Raw genomic sequence first — 22,629 nt, 5'->3', positions numbered from 1 at the left:
ATTGAACAGTAGGTCCGGCTTGTTATGATGTTGCGTATTTAAAGCTGTGTTAAAATCGACTCTCCGTTTTCAGCACCACCCATTTTTCACACAGAATACGGCAGGGGATTGAACATGTTGTATCTCTAAGCAACAGTCTGGCCAAATAATTGTGTTGTATTTGAAGGTCATTTAGTTGTTTATTTAAGTCACATGGCTCTACATGTGGCCTTTTCACATTACTGCATATAACCTTTCTATTATTCATCTACATACATGTGTTTGTTGGTGAATTGAACAAATAGCATGTGTACAGTCCAGTCACGATGCTCAGGGATAATGAAGAGAAGGCAATGCACCTCATTCGCACGATTAGCACTCACACCTCGCTGTGTTAAAAGTGTCTGGAAAAAGTGCACGGACCTACACCTGAGCCCTTCAAAATAACAAGTGTTCCTTAATGAGAGTGGAGTTACTGTTACCAGGTTGTTTTTAGTGGCTGTGTCAGTTTGTTCTGCAGTCCCCATGCACTGACGTACATCTTCTCCATTTAAAAAGGGTGAAAAGAGTACAAGAATACAAAAGACTCTGGAGCTAAATCCTACTTAATGTTCTTATTTGTTGGTTATTGCTTTGTTTTAGAGCTGAGAAAAGACCCACGGTAAAGCCTGAAGATGATTATGTCTCTTAATCTTTCATCATTCTTAGAAGTATTTCTTTTGCTGTGGATTTAGTGTCTGTCCATGACATCTGTGTTCTTGCAAGATCTATAAATTAGACAGACTCAAATTTGACTCATGGTATATGTTAAATAAATTATTATCAAATGTACACATGAGCTAAAATGATGAAAGGACCTCGTCTTGATTTGACCAGCTTTCCATACTGGAAATCATTAATACTTTAAATTGAAGCAACAAATAAACAGACTTTATTCCATTGTTAAGTAAACTGATTCACTGGCAATGCTGAGGGTACCAACAACCCCTAACATAACAATTCCACAAAAACACTTACACCAATTGGCCATACCATTAAAACCATTAAGAGGTGAAGTAAATAACACTGACTGATTATCTTGTCACAATGGCACCTGTGGGGTGGGGTATACACATTGGTCAGCAAGTGAACAGCCAGTTCCTGAAGCGCTGGACGCAGGAAAAATAGGCAATCTGAGTGACTTTGACAAGGGACAAATTGTGATGGCAAGACAACTGGATCAGAGCATATCCAAAACGGCAGGTCTTGTGGAGTGTTCCCAGTATACAATGGTAAGAACCTATCAACAGTGCTCCAAGGAAGATCCAGTGAAGAACCAGTGAACCGACAGTAGGGTCACGGGCACCTAAGGCTCATTTATGCGATCCATGGAGGCTTCACCTCACAACTTACCAGACTTAAAGGATCTGCTGCTAATGACTTGATTCCAGATACCACAGGACACCTTGTGATGTTCATGTCTTAACAGGTCAGAGCTGGTATTGAGGCAAAATGGGACCTACACAATATGAAAGGGAAGGTGTTTTTAATGTTATGGCTCACCTGTGTATATAGGTGTATATACGTGTATATGTGTTTGTGTGATTGCATGCATATGTCCACTTCACCAGATAATGCTACCTGTGGGCTGTAGACTTTAGGCTAATAAGACATACTTGTCCCATGTGCCAAGTGCTAGGTGCTGTTGTTACCTTCTGCATTACAGTAAAACAGGTGAATTGTTCAACAAAAACAAATCTGACTGCTAAAACCTATTTATCATGAATCCATTAATCATATTTTTTTAATAGCTCATGCTGGACACTGAATGCAAAAATATAATTTCTGGTTAAATAAAAGTAAATTTAAGTCAAACTTTGACAGGGGTATGAATACTTTCGGGCATGACTGTATATATATATATATATATATATATATATATATATATATATATATATATATATATATATATATAAAATATACATATACATCATGTTAGAACACACACACACACATACACACACACACACACACACACACATATATATATATAAATATATATATATATATATATATATATATATATATATATATATATAATTTATTCAGTGAGAGAATACTATTTTTAGTATTATTTATTCAGTGAGAGAATTTATATTTATTATATATTATATATATATATTATATATATATATATATATATATATATATATATATATATATATATGTATGTATTTTTTTAATTATAAAAGAAAATAGCATTACTAGCAGTAGGGACTGGAACGGCCTGCACTGCTCGCCCTTTCCACTAGGGGCGCTTTACCGCTGTGACTGACAGCACTACACCAGCCCTGAACGCCTCCCCTAATTGGATGCGATGAGCGCGATTTACTTTCCAAAAAAACGTTGATTTCTTTGTCCAAAAAAGCGGTTTCTCAGTAAAATAGAAGAGGATGAGCTGGAAATGTAAGAGTTTGTAAAGTAAAGGGTGAAATGTGCTCATGTCGCTCCGTTTAGCGCCAGTCTGTGCAGGGTCTTTTGTCTCTTCAGCCAGATTCTCAAACACTGAGGAGACGGAACTACCTTAGCTACATCTGTCTCGGTAAGAAGCAGGACTGACCGACCGAGGTAAGGGGAACTTTTCTCGTCTAGCAGATTCACCTGCAGTTCTTTATATTTGTCCTGTTCAGGTGAATAAAGGTTAGCCATACTGAACATTAGTTACATTTAGGAGTTTGGGTTTTACCAACATAAGTGCTGTACAAGGCGGTCAGAGTGAGGGAGTAATATTAGCTAAGTAATATTAACATAGGGTTTGCAGGGGTCTGGAAATAATTAATAATTACTTTCTTTGTTATTTGATTATTTTGCTACAGTACTTAAAACATGTGCATACAACGAATTGGAAAACGATGGGAAAATGCCACTAGGCAATAAAACACTGCATTTTGCACTGTTTCATCTTGCACTTCTCTCACTGAATAAATAATACTAAAAATAGTATTCTCTCACTGAATAAATAATACTAAAAATAATATTCTCTCACTGAATAAATAATACTAAAAATAATATTCTCTCACTGAATAAATAATATTAAAAATAGTATTCTCTCACTGAATAAATTATATTAAAAATAGTATTCTCTCACTGAATAAATTATATTAAAAATAATATTCTCTCACTGAATAAATAATACTAAAAATAGTATTCTCTCACTGAATAAATAATACTAAAAATAATATTCTCTCACTGAATAAATTATATTAAAAATAGTATTCTCTCACTGAATAAATTATATTAAAAATAGTATTCTCTCACTGAATAAATAATACTAAAAATAGTATTCTCTCACTGAATAAATAATACTAAAAATAATATTCTCTCACTGAATAAATAATACTAAAAATAATATTCTCTCACTGAATAAATTATATTAAAAATAGTATTCTCTCACTGAATAAATTATATTAAAAATAGTATTCTCTCACTGAATAAATAATACTAAAAATAGTATTCTCTCACTGAATAAATAATACTAAAAATAGTATTCTCTCACTGAATAAATAATACTAAAAGTAGTATTCTCTCACTGAATAAATAATACAAAAAATAATTTTCTCTCACTGAATAAATAATACTAAAAATAGTATTCTCTCACTGAATAAATAATACAAAAAATAGTATTCTCTCACTGAATAAATAATACTAAAAATAATATTCTCTCACTGAATAAATAATACTAAAAATAATATTCTCTCACTGAATAAGTAATACTAAAAATAACATTCTCTCCCTGAATAAAAGTGTATGCGAAAGTTTAGTCACCCTTGGTCAAATGACACATTTTAGTCTGTCTTTTGAGATAAATAAATAAATTAAAATAATCGGCGTGACCTATGCAGATTTTTGTAATAACCCCTTTGGCAGAAATCACAGCTTGCAACCCTTTTTATAGCAGCTAAAATCTTTCTGGTCTTGATGTTGGAATTTTTCCTCACTCTTGTTTGCAGAAGGCGTCTAATCGTGAGATGTTCTTGGGCTGTCTTGCATGCACAGCTTGTGTGAGGTCTGCACATTCTCTGTCATTTTTAGGTTCTGAGACCTAATGTGGACCATTCTTAAAGCTTTGGTTAATTTTCTTTCTTAATTTTCCTTCTTATGACACGTCCATGCAAATTGCTTATGCAGGCAGTGCTGCACAGTGAAACAGTGCACCACAAGTCTTTGCTCCTAAACCTTCCTTAAGGGTCTTGGCAGTCATATGCTGGTAAGAATTTGCATGTACAAGCACTTCTCTTGGAGTTCTTTTAGGCTTCCAGACCTTCACAGTTCCCCTAAACTAGTACCATTCCATACTGTAGAAATAATAAGCTCAAAAAAATATCATCGATTACTTTTTCAGTTATTGTCAGACCAAATCTGCATGCATGCATAGACGATCTAAACGAACAAACTCAAATGGATTACACATCAGATCACATCATCCATTTACTCCTGCTAAGAAATGCAGTTGCCTGTCCAGAGTTCAGTCTACTGGTGGTTCGGGAGGTATAAGTAAATGTGTGCATGTGTCCCTGTTTAAATGCAGCGCATGAGGAGCTCTCCAACTGCAAGCCTTTGGAGGTTCCTCTGTGATGTCCGGTGGGTAGCCATGGGCTGTAGAAAGCTGCTGCTGCACCTGATTGACCTGTGGAATGATGACCACTCCGTCCTCTCTCTGGACTTTGAGCAAGCATGGAAAAAGCAGCAGAAAAACAGTGAGGTCATGTGCAGCATGTTAGGACTGGATGATCTTCTTGGAGATTATAGATTCATAAAAAACACGTTTAAGACACAGGACATTTTCTGTTTTTTTGCAGGAGGGTATAGGCTCAGAGATGGGAGGTCTACTGTCCTCCTCTCCGTCCAGACCTGGCTTCTCCCTCCTCTACAGCTTGTTCATGATGTTCCGTCCATCATTACTCAAGGTCATTGTGCTGAGGCTGTCATCTGACCTGCTCAGCTTATTTGGCCTTTTCACCCTTAGGTATTTCACTATGCTTATCTACACTTACTGCATATCCACATTGAACTGGTTATTTTTCTCTTGCTGGGAGGTTTTCTGTAAGATATTTTTAAAAGAAGGCAACAAACCTGATAGTGTTTTTTATGCACTCTTTATGAAAAGCTTGAGTTTACCAGATAAATGAATACATATAGATATGACCCATTTCACAACCTATACAACTATATTTACATTTCTTTGAAATGGTAATGGTAATCCATGTTTATTTAGCAGTATCAGCCTCAGTGTGAGATTTGTGCAGAATATATTAAATATTGGAATTGCCCTTAAATTTCCATATCTATGCATCCCTGATTATTTATGTCCTAAATTCTTAGCACAAATTGGCACAAATGATAATAGCAGGCAAATATTGGGCATTTGAGCATACACCACACTCTCCCTGCCGAAAACAAATAGCCTGGCCAGCTCAAATTGATCAGGCAGGTTAAGCTGGTAAACAGCTTAGCTTTTCACCAGCATGGGGCATATTCTTTTTTTATTGGTTTCAATCAACCAATACGACCAAGCTTGTTGACCTGTATAGTCATGTAATACTTGCACCAAAATTTGGTCATAGCTTCACACTTGCATTGTACAACTGTACTAATAAAATACTTGCAATACATGTACATGTATGTCATGACCCTAATCATAAACAGTTTAAACACAACGCAGTGTTGACACATGACCTGACTAAGTAATTATATTTTGTTTGATCTCAGGTGGGCAATCTTTTTCTGTGAGAGCCAGCCTGTGTTAGACTGGGCGGAGTACATCTATACTTTGGTCATTCTGGGGTCAGCCTGCTGCTATGCTGTTTCTCAACATCTGCTTCAGAGACTGAGCAGAAAAACTGCAGCCAGTGCTCATGCAGTCTTAACTGGCGCCCTCTACAGGAAGGTAGTTTGAGTTTTTTCCCTAGTTATTAAAAATACTGTATTGGTTATCTCTCCCAGTTGTCTTGTTTTTAGTAAATTGATTAATCCCTGTTTTTCAGAATGTCAAACGTAACAAATTTAACTAAATACAAGCAAACGATACACTATCCTTTCAAAGAATACAGAATAATTGAATTTAACATACACATATAAATAGTAGTCATATAAACCAATTATGACAGTATCTCCAAATGAGGATGACATTATAACGTCCATGATGAGACTGATGAGAAGTTTCTGTTCTCCAAATAAACGTATCTGCCATGTACATTTAAGAGGGCCAACAAGGTGGGAGAGCTTATTGGCTGGTGATGCCACGCTGAAGATATAACATGGTCCATGGTTTAGGAAATTATTTAGGTCCGTCCAAATGAAAGGGGGAGCGGCGTAAATGTTGGACAATCTGCAAAAACTCCTAGTAATACCACATAGCTCGCTAATATTTGGAGACAGTATGAAAAATGTGGATACCACCCAACTCTAGTAATAAAGGCTCTGTTCACTTCTGGCATTGTGTGCTCTGTTGCACAAAGCCCTGCGTAATATCATCCAAGTCTGGGCAGGATTTAAAAAAAAAACAAAAAACAACTGTTCACTGAGAAGGATTATTTTGGCAGCACTTTTGACACCTTGCTGTTTTGACATGCTTTATGTGTTGCGGTTATGGATATTTGTTCAGAAAGCCTTCTGCCCCGTGTTAATACTTTACTCTCCTCTTCACACTCATCTCCTTTTTTCCTTTCCTCATAACCAACCTGGGATGGTCCCCATGACACTCCCATTCCCCATTTTCCTTTGCATGTGAAAGGCATTGTCTTTGTCTAACAGCCCCCAGCACCAGACACACCGCACTGAAGTGGTCTCCCAGCTGTCGGTGGATGTTGACCAGGTCTCAGAGCTGGTGGAGACCCTTCCATGGCTCTTTTGTACTTCCCTGAGAGTGGCTCTCTGTGTGGGGATCCTGTGGATGGAGCTGGGCATCGCTGTGGTGGGGGGTGTCATACTTCTGTCATTTCTCATTCCAGTCCATTCAGCACTGGAACGTCGCATCAGACTGCTGCAGGTCAGCCACAGCAGTGGATCACAAATTAGGCACCCTTTTTTCGAAAGAGCGAGCATACTTCATCAGGCCTGTCACTCACAGTTGTATTAGTAATAAAGGTCTCTACCAGTGCTTTTAATGTATGTTTTTTTAAGCCAAAATCTCAGCCAAGCTATTATTCATCAAGTACAACTAACTTCGTTGCAAACCGGCAGAGTTATTATTTAGATCTAGAAGTGTGTTTTAACAATTCCATTTAAGGAGTGAAAAGGCCGTACAATGAAACTTACCAAACTCTAACAAACAATCCACAGCCTTTGAAAGATTTTGAGATGCTATTTTTTTACAGTAAAATAGCAGCTTAGGATATTAACCAATCATTTATTTAAAAAAGAATCTATGTTTTAACCACATACCCATAACACTGAAAATCTTCTGTTTTTCTTCATTTTAATCTTGATTGTGCTCCCTTCCTTATTTTCCATTACAGTGCAGTCAAGTGATGATCCGAGAGGAAAGCAAAAACCTCATTAGAGAGATGCTGAATGAGATGAAGGTGATTATTTTTATCCTCTGGGTTGGTGCCTTTTTTTCACACCCCTACTTATTAATTACCATGATTGCTTCTTCCTTGAAGTTCTTATTAATTCTTCATTTGTCAGAAATATATATTCACAGGAACACTCCACTAATACTGGATAGGGCGTCCCTTTGCTCTCAAAACAGCTTTATTTCTTCCTAGCATGAATTCCAAAGCTGTTGGAAGCATTTGAGAGCATTGAGATTCTGGTTCATGCTGACATGCTTGCGTCAAAATTCTCCACATTTTTTAGAAGTGCTTTCATGCTGTAAATCTCCAGTTCTAGCACATCCCAAGTTGTTCTTTTGGATTTATATCCGGTGACTTGAAAAGGCCACCTACAATCATGTCACGCTCACATTTTTCTTCATTCTGATGGCTGATTTGATCATTAGTGGAAGCAGCTGGCCCATAGCTGCATGATTTTGTGCATTGCACTGCTGGCACATGATTGACTGATTAGATAATTGCATGAATGAGTAGGTGTACAAGTGTTCCTAATAAAACAGTGCTCAATGAGTGTATCTTACAGCGATTGCTTTAGCGTAGAAGCTCGTACAGCAGCTGTCTGTAATAAGTGGATTTTTTCTCTTCTGTGTGTATGTGTAGGCGCTGAAACTGCTGGCATGGGAGTTGTTCTTCCAGCACAGGGTTTCGGAGGCGTGGGAGCAGGAACTGGAGACACTCCGAGTTCTGGGATATCTTAAGGCCTTTTCTATGCTCATCCGCATCTGCATGCCTTTCCTGGTACAGAACTGGCAGCACATCTGCTGCTTCCACTGAAACCATTTGTCTCAATTATCCAGCACTTAAGGGACAAGTTTAAAGAGTACAGTTTTCACAAGAGGTGTAAATCCTGATCTTGACACACAGTAATTAGACCCACAGTTCTATTCCAATTCACATTTGAAAACCCTGGACAGGCTGTGCATTCACACCAATTTTGGTTCTTGTAAAGCACTCCAACACCTTATTACCTAATTTCAACAGCAATTCCACAAGTTGTTGTTACCCATATAAATGAAGTCTGTCAGATGTTAAACTGGATATATTTCACATATTAACTGCTTTGAGTTAGGTGAATATCTGAGTTTAACAATAAACAATCTAAACAATAAATAGAATAAAGAATAAAACATTTTTAGTGTTTAAGTAATAAAAGTAATAAAGAGCTGTAACAAACTATTATACAACAGATGATATAAACATTTCCAGAGAATTAATATCTGTACAGCTGTGCAAATAATCATACTGCAAATGTAATGCATGTTATGTATCAGTACTGTGTTGCAGTTAAACAACTTATTTAACTTCAGTTGAGATTTTGGGTTACATTAACTCAACAGATTCAGTTAAAGTATTAAGACTTTTACATATTCTAACCTAATGTATTTGAGTTGTTAAAACAATGGTTAGTATCTTAAGTCCATTCCACTGAAATCTTTTCCTTTTTGTTCAATAAAGCTTAACTTGAACTTGAGGCAACTTGTTAAATTAACCTATCCGTGTTCATTGTTTATTAAATCAATTAATATATTTTTATCATTATTATTTGGAATTTTCACATTTGAAAAATAGAGAGTTGTGTTAAATCCGTGCAATCCTTATTGAATGTTATAATCCATTATAATGTTCCAATAATTGCCATAGTCAAATCACCACCCACAGATCAACACATCATAATGTATTTGCACACCTGTGATATCTACCAGAATAGGTAGGATCTATATTACTGTAACTAAAAAGTACTGAGTATTGAGTATAAATGACATAGAATTAGACTCTTTCTTGCATCTATCTTATGTAGCACATTGCATGCAGTTGTTGACAGCGCAGATATGACTGCATGTTTCTGTGCAGGTGTGTCTGTCCAGCCTGGGTGCGTTTGTGCTGATGGATGAGGGAAACGTTCTGACACCCTCTCAGGTGTTCATGTTTCTCTGTCTCTTCAGACTGCTGCTGCCTCCCATCCTGAAGGTCCACACACTTTCCTCTCAGTTAAAACAGGTGACCCCTTCCTTTTCAGTTACTTAAGCCTCCTAAATATAAAACTTAGATAAAAAATAGATTCCAAAATATGCCCATGAAATTAAGGCCGATTTAAGTTCTAGATTAAGGTTCAGGTTATGATTTAGGGTTAATTCAAGGGTAATGTTAGGGTTTAGGCTAGGATTTAGGGTTGATTCAGAGGTAAGGTTACGGTTAGAGTTAAGGTTGGGTGCAGGGTTACATTCAATCGACAATCATTTACATTCAACTTAGAGTCCAGTTGCATTCAATACGTATTCAGTTGAAAATTAGTTGAATGTCAGGTGAGCATATAAGAGGCATCTGCAATTGACCATCCACATAAAGTGTTACCAAGCATTCAGATTAAATTACTGTAATTCTAGCTTTGTCCTGTCTCTGCCCAGACAAAGCAGTCTGTCTGTCGTCTGGAGGAATTCCTCATGACCGAGGATGTAGACACAAAGAATTTTCACTCGGCCCGTCCGCAAGGTACACATGCAGTCAAATACACAGAAATGAATTAAGGCATTATTTCTGTGATAGTTTCTTAGACTGTATAAGAATAAAGACTGAGGTCAATCTTTTCTTTTTTATACAGAATCACAAAACAGGCTCCTACATTGTGACAGGTATGAAGACCTGACATTTTTTTTTTTTTTTTTTAAGTATTATTAAGGAGGAAGGAAGTCAATTTTGGATGTATATATATAGAATATTGACTTCCTTTCAGAACACATTAATGTATAGAGATCATCAGTAGACATAATGGCCAATACACATGATCCATAATGATTTATTGATTTATTTATTTTAAAAGTTTGATGCCTATTGGTCCATTCATCATGTTCTCACACTCGCAAATGTAAAGAACAATTTCCAGATTAAAACTTTCTCAAAATTAAAAATACAAGGAAATGGCAAAAATGGAGAGACACGTTTTTTTAAATAAATATGTATGCATGCTCTCAGAATGTTCTCTTAACTGCGGCTTTGTAGTTAAATCCACTGTAGTTCATTTGATTATTATCTAACGTTATCACTGGGATACCATGGCTTCCCTGTCTGCTATCACTAACCTGCAGCCTCATGAGATGACACGGTGATCCCAGAAGCATAATCTCTTCCATTTGCTTAGAAGTAATGTGTGTGTGTGTGTATGTGTGCATGCAGCCATTTGATTGGGTGGAGGCCAGGGTTATACCCTTAACATGCTTTGACCTGAGGGTCAGCATCTTGGCATGCTCAAGGGAGCCAGAAATACAGCAGTACAATAATTTAATCCAAAATGCAATATTACTAAATTTAAGAGCATTAGACTTGCTCTTGGCTTTTAATATTCCTCCCAGTCTGCCTCTGAGTGTGCATCCTGCACTGACTGCACTCAGTGTTTTGCTCAGATGATTTTACCAATACAAAACATTTATTTGTTCCTTGGTTGATGCATGATATTTTGTTTATTATTGAATATATCCATCGACGTAACATGCTGTCATTTCATAGATGTAATAACAAGACGCACTGTGAAACCGGAAAGGAATCAGAGCTATTTCCCATGCATAGAGTGAGTATAAATGGATTCAGTACATTTTCCATGAAGCTGACTGACTAATGCTCAATTTAATTGCTGTAATTCCAACTGTTGCCCTGCAGGGCAGTGGAGGGGCACTCTCGCAGTATCTGAGGGCGTTTGGCTGGCATTGGGTAGCTCTCGCTCTGCTGGCCCAGCTGGGTGTGTGTATGGTGTATGTGGCCCATGACGGGCTACTGTGTGTGTGGACAGTGGAGGCGAAGGAGGTACAGGGGCTGGAAGAGTGGAAGGAGCTTCGAAACTCACGCCTGTCTGTCTACACTCTGCTTGGACTCCTGCAGGGTGCGTTAAGTATATAAAACATTATTGTAATAATATTTAATTCAATATATGACTTTTTGACCAGTTTGACATTTTTTAAAATATTTAAACTTAATAAACACAAACATTCCACATCTTCTAGCAGATTCTTAGCTTAATCAAGGTTTGATCATTATATTTTCCTAAAGGAACAAATAATCTTTCCTAAGCAACTTAATTCAAATCAAAGGTCAGCGATTTACACAAAACAGTCTTATATAGTATTATTATTATTATTATTATTATTATAAAAATAATAATAATTATAATAATAATAAAAATCCCTTTTATCCTTTTAATTCCCATCCTGAAGGGTTTAATGAGTTTAAAAGACTTGTATTACTCTAACTGAATGTTTCAAACATCTGTGTCTAAGCAGAGAGACGCAAAACCAGCAAGTCCAGTTAATAAACCTTACAGCTTTAAGTAAATATGGACTTATTGTGTGTGTTTATGTCTGTTTCAGCACTGCTGGTGAGCTGGGCATTGTATTGTCTAAACTGTGGCTCTCTTAGGGCCTCCCAGTCACTGCAGTGTGAGCTGCTCTCCAGCGTCCTTCACCTGCCCCTGAGTATTCACCTGAACACTGACCCCACACATCTACTGCACACCTTCACACAGGTGAGGGAAAGCAGAGTGAAATTGTACTGAAAAATATCAGGTGTTAATAGTTTTCTGACCCCTTTTTGAGGTGGCTGGAAGTAACCATTTCTGGAACATGAAACCAAAACTATTAATGACAAAATAAACTGGTTTCAGATCAGTATAAAAGAGTGAAATTCACAGAAAGTCTGACAAAAAATCTGCAAAAAAATATACTTTTAAAAAGTACTTTTAACTATTAAAAACTCATATATGTTTAAAACAAGCACAACCCTTTGGTGGCCATCCATCCATCCAAACATTTAAAATGTTGCTATTCATGATGTTTGTTACAATTAAGCCGTTAATTAAGGTTTACATGGTAAACTGCTTTTGGTTGCTTTGATTTAGATCATGTATGTGATTGAGGAGCAACTGCCTCAACATGTGCATACCTTGGGAAGTTGTCTGCTGCAGATGATGGCTACCATGCTGCTGATCACCTTCATCATCCCTGTCTTCAGCATGGCACTGTGTCCTCTGATCTTCCTCTTCCTCACTGTTCAGGTAAGAATGACATGCTCAGTCAGTCTCAGAGTGATTCAGGTATCGACATGCTTCCCCAGCATGCATTTTTTTGCTTTGTTTTGTTTTATAAGTGAATTTATTAGAAATTATTAGAAAATTAGACTGGTTAAGGTGATGCCATGCACCAAAAGCATAGGAATTACATTTGGACAGAAGTACGCTTTGGCATAGTGACAAGCACAGATTTGGTACAGAATATTATATGCTGATATTTTGACACACAAACAAAGTGCACTAACAGTGCCAGGTTCAGACATTTCTGGTTTAATTATGCTATTTGTATTGAAACATGCGGTTGATCTGTGTTAGTTAATTTACTGAGAAATAAAATCAGTATAAACGGCAGTCTGACCTATTGTGTATGGTGCATGCATATTAACTGTGTGTATTAATACATGTTCCCATTATGCTGGGGTCACCACCCTTCCCAGACAATATAATGGCATTCAGTGGAATATGAATTGTTTGAATTGTATGAGTTATTTATCCTGTCTCTGTGTGCTCTGTGTGATGTGCTTCACCTCACCTCTCTTTTGTAATATAGCACTCATTCCCACCCTCTGTTCACATCTCTCTCTCTCTCTCTCTCTCTCTTTTTTTTAGTCTCACTTCTCCTCAGTACGGAAGCAGGTCAGAAACATGTCCTCAGTTGTCACTTCAGTGCATATGGAACAGCTTAATGGAGATGCAACTTTGCCTAACATGCGTGAGGAACTCTGTCTGAATCACTTCCACCAAGCCCTTGGTCAGAACCTGCAGGTGCAGCACAACAGCATTGACATGGAAAGGTCAGAACCTGGGGCTTCCCACACATACTGTATACACTCTGTAACACTGAATGCTTAGTGTTTAAATTACCATATTTGTACAATAGGGGGCAGTGTTGCTTTGGAATCGGTTTTAATTTCTTGCCTCGTGCCTGGCCTGCAAACCTTTCAGGTGGGCTTTGCTGCGGCTGGACGCAGTCTGTGCAGTTGGTTTGTTCCTCATCAGTCTGGCCTTACTGGACAGTGCAGACTACCTGGACTCTGGTATCATAGCTTTGGCTCTGGCATATGGCTTTAACGTGAGTCCAAGTCTGCTTGAACAAAGCCATCTTTGTCCAGGCCAATGTATTTAACCACTAGAAGCCTAAAGTTATTGCATAATTATGTACTTAAATATACAATACAATATATTATATGATATTATATGTTTGCAAAAATATCTGTTGTTCTAATTAATATAAAACAACACCATGCAGTGATAACTGTGCCTTCTAAGGATGTTTATTGATAAGGTGATTCTTACAGATGAGAGAAGTGATGCACCAGTACACTGTCAGCGCTGCAGAAATTTCAAGCAAAGTACTGCCAGTACAAAGAATCTGTGATTACACCAAAATGGAGAAGGAGGTGATGGTTTTGTAATATTTACAGAATTTTAACAGTCGTTGAGCATTTCCTTAGGAGGCCTGTCTTTTGAACTTAAAGAAGGTGGCCTTTGAACTTTCCCACCCTAAGCATAAATCATAATAAAAGTGAGTGAGTGACTAGTGACAAGTGTCCAATAGGAGAGTTTACCAAATATGTTGTTCTTCTTATCAGCCTGAGTGGAGTGAGGATCACAAAGACCCCCCTGATTGGCCCCAGAAAGGAGATATGGAGTTTATACAGTATGGAACTGAGGCCTGTCCCACCTCACCAGCATTCACAGGACTGAGCTTCAGCATTTCAAAAGGAGAGAATGTAAGGGGTGTGGGTGTGGGTGTGTGCTTGTGTGTGAGTGTAACAGTGTCTATGGGTGGGTGACTGTGTTTTTGTCTTCAACAGGGGTAAAATCACTTGAAGAGAGTTTATCAAATGCAAAATATTTACATTTATTTGTGTGTGTGTGCATGTGTGTCTTTATTTGTGTATTCAGAAGGACGGGTTGTGAAACAAGAACATTCACTGGGCCACCTCAATTCCTCAAAAAATGAAAGAAAAACAAGTTGCTATTGTTTGAGATCCTCAATTACTGGAAGTTACTTGTTTACATAGTCGCATGTTTATACCCGACTGTATGACAAAAAATAGGCCCTTTTGGAAAAGGGCGTTTGTATGCATGCAATATATTAGTCAATATGTATTGAATGCAGTAGTGTTACAGCCTATATGATCATGTGTGTTGGTAGGTTGGTGTTGTAAGCAAGGAGAAGGCTGAAACTGATGGTTTGATTAGCTGTCTGTTCAGAGCCGTGGAGGCCAGCTGTGGAGCTGTTCTCATTGATGGAGTGAACATTGCCAGTGTGGGGCTCCAAACCCTGCGCAGCCGGCTACATCTTATCCCTCAGGTCTGTCACAGCGAAGGCCGTAAATGCATATTATGATTATGAACCAGCTGTAAGACATTTGGCAAGCAAAAAAGAGTAGTAAATATATAATAAGTACATAAGTAAGTAAATAGATATACATGTATATGTATCTGCGTATCATGTGGCAGCAGTACAATACATTAAATCATTGCAATTACAGGCCAGCAGCTTCTGTTAATGTTCACATCATTAACCATCACCCTGAGGAATTATGTGACTCAGCCATGTCAACATGGACCAGATTCTTAAAGGAATGTTGTCAACGTCTTGTGGAATTCATGTTACGAAGAACTGAAGCTGTTTTATGAGCAAAAGGAGGCCTTAACCAGTATTAGTACCGTGTTCCTAATAAAGGACTCCATGAGTGTATACACTATATACAGTATTGTGCAGATGTTTTAGGCATCTAAACATGTTATTTAAAACCATTAGTCTCAGCAAAAAGAGTTCATCTTTGTAAAAACATAGACACAGTAAAATGTACTAAGAATTTCTCATTTTGAAGAAAATAGCTGAGATCTTGGGAGCTAGTGCTTTTGTGTAAATATTATCAGTATTTATTATAAAATTAGTGGTAATGAGCTAATAAACATTTCCTAGATGCCTAACTTTTTTATTCCATTTTTTGACAGGTACCAAAAGAATTTTTTACTTTTTGATAAAAAAAAATATATATATATTTTTTTAAAAAGTTAAGCTTTTCTCCTTATGTAAAAATTGCCACTTTGGAGATTTTTTTGTCTGACATTAAAGTTTAAACAGGATAATTGCAGTGGGCTGTTGGCGTTATTGGGCAATAGCTTCCTATTTGCATATTGTCAGACTCTAAAGGCGAGTCAAAGATGATTTCTACTTGCACGCACAGTTACAGTAATGTTTGCAGGTCCTCATAGTGGGAATCTTAGTTTTCTAGCTAATAGCAAATATGACAATAATGTTAACACTATTGCTTTTCAGCAAGCTAACAGTACAGTACTAGATATTTAGATATAAAAGTAATAATTCAATATTTTTTTATCATTATAATTGTAACAATTGTAATCTAAAAATATTACTTTAGTTTGCATTAAACTGGGTTCACTTACTGGTCATGTACCACCACTCTGTCATCACCTGGAAGGTAGTCTCACCCTAGACTACCTTCTTTAATTAGGTGTGTAGCACTACCTACTTTTTGTTCTATGTGATGCTTCTGCATGTGAACACTGGATGATCAGTACCACTGATTCATACACTGGCTTACTGGGCAGTACAGCAAAACACGTTGATGAGTCAGTGATGGGGTTATTTTTATTTAATTATTTTAAACAACATAATTTACTTTTGTGTGGTGAGCTCATCAAAACACAGTCAGTAAAAACAAAAACACTGTCATTGACTAGAGAGTTTATTTGTGCATGTTGCTGCCTCATGCAGCCTTATGCAACTAACAGATCATTAACTGCAGCCTTTTTTAAAACCCATGCCAAATGCGCGCAGAACACACAGAAGAGGCGTGTTCACTGTTTGGCAGATCCAGCATGTTCTGATGGAAGACTGCAGGCGAAGGTGTGTTGACAGGCAGCAGAATAATGACCTGGGGTGTGGTGTGAAGAATGCTGTAGCACGTTATATAGAATTTAGCCGTTTACTAAGAAGTGGAATGAGGGAGCCGTCAGTGATAGGCATCAACCACATTAGCTGGAAATTGCATTCATTTCTGGCTTATTGTTCTAGGTGCCCACACTGTTCTCCTGTTCTCTGAGGGCTAACATGGACCCTTTTGCGCTGTCCTCCGATGTCCAGGTATGGCAGGCTTTGGAGCTGTGCCAGCTCAAAGAAAAGCTGCTCCACCCCATTCAGCCCAGCTCCACCGCTCACAGGTAGACGCTAACACCAGCAGGTGCCTGAGTTTTTCTAGAGAATGTGTAAGATACCCAAATATGAAGATGCCTGCAAAATCAAGCTGTAACTGGCCCTAAATGCTGTTATGAGAGCGTCTATCTTTGTTCATGCTGCTATAAGTAACTACCCAGGAGTGCCATGTGGGAAAAAAGCTGATTGCTCTTTCTGTTGTGTGCAGGTCCTTTAGCCCTGGACAGAAGAGGCTGCTGTGTTTGGCCAGGGCTCTGCTGGGTAAGGCTAGAGTGCTGCTGGTAGAAGAAGCTGATCCCTTAGATGATTCCGAATCAGAGCGCCTGCTTAAGCAGCTAGTGCGTACGCATCTCCCAGAATGCACTGTGCTGTGGCTGAGTCAGAATCCGAACACCGTCATGCATACAGACAGGTGACTATCACTAACTATCACAAAGATACACTATATGAACAAAAGTATTGGGACACCTGCTCATTCATGGTTTTTTCTAGAATCAGGGGTATTAAAGAGTTTATCCTGCTATTGTTGCAGTAACAGTCTCTACTGTATTTTGGAGCATTGCTGTGAGGATTTGATTGCATTAATTGACAGTAAGGTCAGAATGTTGGTTGATCAGCACCGCACCTCATCGCTTGGCATTAGACATGGTCCCAGTAGGTTCAGGGGGTCCTTTTTTATTGGCAGTATTTCTTTATAGGTACTAGACAAGCTGCATGTGTGTCAAGTCTGTGTCAGCAATAGGTGCAACTTACATTAGCTGAAGGGTGTCCTCAAACATTTGGACATATAGTGTATAGGGATATATAGTAGATGTAAATGTACATTCCTGACTGTATCTTGTGAACACAGGGTGCTGGTGCTGGATGCTGGTCGTGCTGTGGAGTTTGACTCTCCCTCAGTTCTCATCCAGCAGGGGATGGTGTTCAGACAACTGCTGCGGGAGTCACAAAGAGGCAGTGTCTAACAGGAGAATCTGTAAATACTGTATAGCAGGGGTCTCTAATCTCATCCACAAAGGGCCAGTGTGGCTGCAAGTTTTTTCCATTCCTTTTTCTTTCCATACTCCTGATTGCACTCATTAAATCAGGCCTCAGATATTTCATCATATTGGGTTTTATATTTATAAGCGAAGTGTAACTTATGAACTGTTGTCCAATGAAAAACATGTATCTATATTTTTGTCAATTATTAGTTTTCCTCTTCATTTGAACCATTTGCTGCTCTGTACACGGTGTAAATAATCCTGAATGAATGGACCAATAGAAATGCTCTAAAATGTTTTTTTTTAATAAGATCATTTTACATTGACTACTAACGAAAGATAAGATGTTTTTGCTTCTCCTGTAAAGTTGTAAAATTTTGGAGATGCATGTTTTTCATTGGACAGTGACAAAATATTTTTTTAATTTTTTTATTTGTTTGTTTGTTTTTAGATCTATAAGAACAATAATACATCATTCATTTTTGCTGGTTGAATTGAAACATTCCCACCTAAACAATTTTAAACCACATTTGATGCCCTGATAGTAAAAAAAATACACATCTAGGGATTTATAGAGACAACACCTTTCAAATGTTTCTTTTTTTGATAAGACAGCAATTATATTCCACAAATTAAAAGGTTCTTTAGATTCATTGTTACTTGGACATACACACACTAGTGATTAGGGCAGTGAGAACACACACCTGGAGTGGTGGGCAGCCACCTCAGCACCCATCATGTTGGGTGCCTTGCTTAAGGGCAACCTCAGCCATGAACATTAAAAGAAATCACTGTTCCTTCACTCCCTAAGCTCACTTCTCTAAGCCATAGCTACCTGAAGTTGCACGCAGATTTATCAGAGTAGTCTGATTATCAGAGTAGTCTGGGACATTAGAGGGCTTTAGCTGCTTCTCACTGAATCTTGTGGTCTCTAAATCATTTTACACTTCTGCTAAATGTTGATGAAGTGTGTAAACACCAAGCAAAGGCAGAACTACACATTGACTACTTCCCCTTTCTGGTGTTGTGGATTGTCATGTACCGTTGGGGTCTCCTTCTTTGAACACATCCTCACCACTCTCGGTTTCCAGCTTTCTTAACTGACAGTTAATTTTCTTCACTGACAGTTTGCATTGCATTATGGACAGTTCGGTTTTCACAACAAGGTGCCACGACTTAATGGCCCCCCCAATCATTCCTTTTTTCCTATTTAAGTTAGTTTTTAAGTTTATGTGTTAGGTAATGAAAAGGCTTGGGTTCAGCTCCTGTGATGATGTTTGTGGAGAATAAGGTCTGATTAAGTGTATTCTGCTCATTTTTCTATTTAGCCAAATATTTCACTGTTGAATAAAGAAACCTTTAGAAAAGCAAGATGCGTTTAGATTTTTTTTTTCATGCTATTCATTGAGGTTTCCCAGTCTCTGCTACAGCCATTTATGAGCATATAAATCTTCTCCTTAAACACCAAACTGCCTCCACCTCCATAGATCTTAATCGTTCATTTTGGGATAAGAAATGTACTGCATGGCCTACAGGTGTAACAGTGATCTTAGTGTAGTTAGGCATGACAGAAACGACATGCACTATGATAAAATACAATATAACCTAATAAAAAACAATATACCTACTTATTACTAATAAAAAAATTTACAAGATATATAGTGTATTAACAGTAGACTATGGTTGCCAAGCAAAAAAAAAAGTATGGCTATGATTGCCAAGCATAAAAAAGTAAAACAAAAAAATCTTTTAACTTGAACTACTTTTATTATTTCTAATAAACTTGATTTTATTTTTTAACTTGAACTACTTTTATTATTTCTAATAACTTGATTTTTTTTTAACTTGAACTACATTTATTATATTATTTGAAAATTGAAACTGATTGAAAGGAAACTGGATTTAGAGAAACAAGATGCATTTAGCTAGATTTTTTCCAGCTCCTCACTGAGGTTTCTCAACCTCTGCTACAGACATCTATGAGTGTGGAAATCCTCTCCTTACACACCAAACTGCCTCCACTTCCACAGCCCTCAGTCACGAGATTAAAACTGAAAACCTTTTGCGTAAAAAAGAGTGTCGACACAGATCCTGAGATTCGCCTATAAATGGTCTAACCGTGAAGCCCATACTCACATCTCCTCCTGTAGATACTGGGTTCAAGTCTCTGGTCCAGCAGCAGTAGTGAAACTCCATCATGAGGCTGGTAATGCTGGCGTGTGTGATGTTCCTGGCGAGTGTGTGCGAGTCTCGCCGACTGGGCCGCTGTGAGGTCGCCCGCATCTTCAAGGATCAAGGACTCGATGGCTTTGAGGGATTTGGACTTGGCAACTGTGAGTAAGAGCCTTGGCTGTTCTTCTGGTGTTACTTTTGGCTCAGCTCTGGGGGAACTTCAGTGAAGTGGGTGGCTCACCGAATCATCTAATTGCCTCACGTTTCGCCTTATCCTTAAGGTAGTAGATCAGCTGAGACAGGATAGGCCTGCTTCCCTCAAAGATAGCTGATGAGTTCAGACATGCATAGAGACGTCCAGCACTTTATCAGCTAGTCTAGTAGCTGCAGTGCAAAACTATAGAAGAACACGAGGGTTGCAAACATGTCCTGGCCATGCAAGGTGAGGAGACAGGTGTGTAAACGAGACCCTTACAGTGATCCCTATTTCTGTAGTTTTCTGTGTGATGGAGCTGTAAGCACATAGAGGCTTACAAGTGTAGACAGGACAGCAAAACGATGTGATAAAACACCTGTTCAGAAAGGTATTCACTTTATTAATAATACAATTACAAATAATAATAATGATAATAGTATTTTTTGATAATATTTTACTAGTAGGATGTGGTTGCCAGACAAAGAAAAAAGAAGAAAAAAGGGGACATTGCATTAATTATTTAATTATATACATTATTGCATTAATCCTGCAGTTAAATATGCTAAATGTACATATTTGAAGTGTTTCATATTGATTAAAAACAAAAATTGAGAAGTGGATCCAATCGCACAGTTTGATTGGTTGAAAAGCCTCTACTTATGTTGTTAAATCTGATTTTGCTTCCACATCTGTGTCATTCCACTGTCCTTTCACTGGCTGTCAAGCCACATGCGCTTTATAAGGAGGACTTTTTTGGCAGATTGGCAGAAGATAATGACCAATATTAGACTTTGTCCCTGCGAACAACTACAGTTATGATGTTATTTACAGTGAGTCCATCTCGATCTCTTTATATATACAGTGTATCCGTGTGTGTGTATATATATATAATGTCACTGTCCAATAAAAACATTTATCATATCGACTTTACAGGACAAGGCAGAACTTTGCATAGAGGTCAAGCGTTTATATAAGAGTTTATTCATTTAAGTCATTGAGAGCATTTCTATTGTTTCTATTCATTTTTATCTGTTCATCCAGAATAATGTGTATGTAGTGCACTACTGACCTGCACCCTGTCCAACTACTGTAGATGTGTGCATGGCGTTCTGGGAAAGCAAGTGGAAGACCCATAAGGTGCGGGACAGTGATGAAGTAGGCAAGGACTATGGTATCTTCCAAATTAACAGCTTCAAGTGGTGTGAAGACGGCACCAGGGGTGGAAAGAACCTGTGCAAAGTGCCATGCGGAGGTAATGGAGTCTCCTGGTCATATACGTCAGAGCTAATGAATGTAGTACAACATCCTGGTCTTCAGAGTCCATGTAATGCCTGCATTTGTGTAAATGGTCTTTTGTGTGTAGTGTTGTGCATAAGAATGAGCATATCTCTCTTCTATTAGATCTGCTGAATGATGATCTGAGAGCCTCTGTTGAGTGTGCTAAGCTCATTGTCAAGACAGATGGACTAAAGTCATGGTAAGTGTTTGCTAGATACTGCTACAGACTTACACTGTGAAGCTGTGGAAATAATTTCACACACACACACACACTGTAGTATTGATACCTGTATAAAATGTGATGCAACTTTGAAAAGACATTCATTAATATTGAGATTTCTCCTGCAGGGACACCTGGGAGAAGTTCTGCAATGGCAGGAAGCTGTCGCGCTGGCTGAAGGGCTGTGATGTGAAATTGTGAATTGCTGAAATCTTCGGCCTGTGAGAAAATCATAGAGCAGTTCTGCTTTAATTTCATTTATTTCATGAAGGTTGTCAAGGCTGAACTACAATGATTAAAAATACATGTAATGATTAATAAAGTGAACTTAATGTAATGATTAACAAAGTGAACTTCAGTAGAGCTTCAGTGAGATTCAGTAAAGCTTTTTTCACTTTCAGAAATTCATTTGTGGTTGTACTGAAATATATTGATGCATTAAAATTCCCACAAGGAAAATGCTGTTTTTGCAGTCATGCCCACGCAATACACTGAACAAATACACACACACACACACACACACACAAAATTATTAGTCAGTATAGACTGATGTGTTACAAATATCCTTACGTTTGTACTAATTGCAAATATGTGTTTTTCACATTTAGAGCAAAACATTCTTGTAGAGCAATGATGGGGAACTGGGTTTGAACTGCAGTTACATTTAATAGTACTGTAAAATTACAGTCATTTCATTGGCTACCCCATCTGGGTCATCTGAATGAGAGTGTCCGATGTTGAGAGAACCAAAACATCCAATGACCCAAAAATGTCCAAGTGCACCCCTAATTCACATATGTACCGCACCCCTGGATCAGAGAGGATACAAAGCCCCTTACAGTGACAGCTTAGCAGACATGGTTATTGAACCCACAACCCTCTGAACCTTTAACTACTGAGCCATCACTGCTGCATCTAGCATCTGGTAGCCTGAATGTTCATACTGTGACATACTGCG

At 37.9% G+C, this 22,629-nt stretch overlaps 2 protein-coding genes across 2 annotated transcripts; both read left to right on the top strand.

Annotated features, from left to right (window-relative positions):
* The first annotated feature begins 2,515 nt into the window (after nt 1-2,515).
* abcc13 (ATP-binding cassette, sub-family C (CFTR/MRP), member 13) lies at nt 2,516-19,058 on the top strand. The gene is made up of 22 exons (XM_072657854.1): nt 2,516-2,586; nt 4,547-4,720; nt 4,818-4,984; nt 5,728-5,905; nt 6,752-7,006; nt 7,476-7,541; nt 8,175-8,312; nt 9,426-9,572; nt 9,980-10,064; nt 10,174-10,204; nt 11,076-11,136; nt 11,226-11,445; nt 11,930-12,084; nt 12,457-12,612; nt 13,237-13,421; nt 13,573-13,699; nt 13,926-14,027; nt 14,220-14,360; nt 14,789-14,947; nt 16,685-16,830; nt 17,031-17,234; nt 17,673-19,058. Exons 2-22 carry the CDS (start codon nt 4,550-4,552, stop codon nt 17,785-17,787), a joined length of 3,009 nt encoding a protein of 1,002 aa, XP_072513955.1. The 5' UTR covers nt 2,516-2,586; nt 4,547-4,549; the 3' UTR covers nt 17,788-19,058.
* An 899-nt stretch (nt 19,059-19,957) lies between these two features.
* Nucleotides 19,958-22,024, top strand: lyz (lysozyme). Its single transcript, XM_072657841.1, has 4 exons — nt 19,958-20,138; nt 21,267-21,425; nt 21,575-21,650; nt 21,800-22,024. Exons 1-4 carry the CDS (start codon nt 20,003-20,005, stop codon nt 21,870-21,872), a joined length of 444 nt encoding a protein of 147 aa, XP_072513942.1. The 5' UTR covers nt 19,958-20,002; the 3' UTR covers nt 21,873-22,024.
* Nucleotides 22,025-22,629: the final 605 nt, after the last annotated feature.

The sequence above is a fragment of the Salminus brasiliensis genome, chromosome 1, assembly GCF_030463535.1.
Source record: "Salminus brasiliensis chromosome 1, fSalBra1.hap2, whole genome shotgun sequence".
NCBI lineage: Eukaryota > Metazoa > Chordata > Actinopteri > Characiformes > Bryconidae > Salminus > Salminus brasiliensis.
The sequence above is the reverse complement of the archived record's forward strand: the minus strand, read 5'-3'. Positions and strand labels throughout refer to the sequence as shown.

Coding starts and splice junctions, on each gene's coding strand:
- abcc13 (XM_072657854.1), top strand. CDS start 4,550: ATGAGGAGCTCTCCAACTGCAAGCCTTTGGAGGTTCCTCTGTGATGTC. Junction 5,906..6,751: donor CTGGCGCCCTCTACAGGAAG/GTAGTTTGAGTT, acceptor TGCATGTGAAAG/GCATTGTCTTTGTCTAACAG. Junction 10,065..10,173: donor TCACTCGGCCCGTCCGCAAG/GTACACATGCAG, acceptor TTTTTTATACAG/AATCACAAAACAGGCTCCTA.
- lyz (XM_072657841.1), top strand. CDS start 20,003: ATGAGGCTGGTAATGCTGGCGTGTGTGATGTTCCTGGCGAGTGTGTGC. Junction 20,139..21,266: donor GGGATTTGGACTTGGCAACT/GTGAGTAAGAGC, acceptor CAACTACTGTAG/ATGTGTGCATGGCGTTCTGG. Junction 21,651..21,799: donor ACAGATGGACTAAAGTCATG/GTAAGTGTTTGC, acceptor TTTCTCCTGCAG/GGACACCTGGGAGAAGTTCT.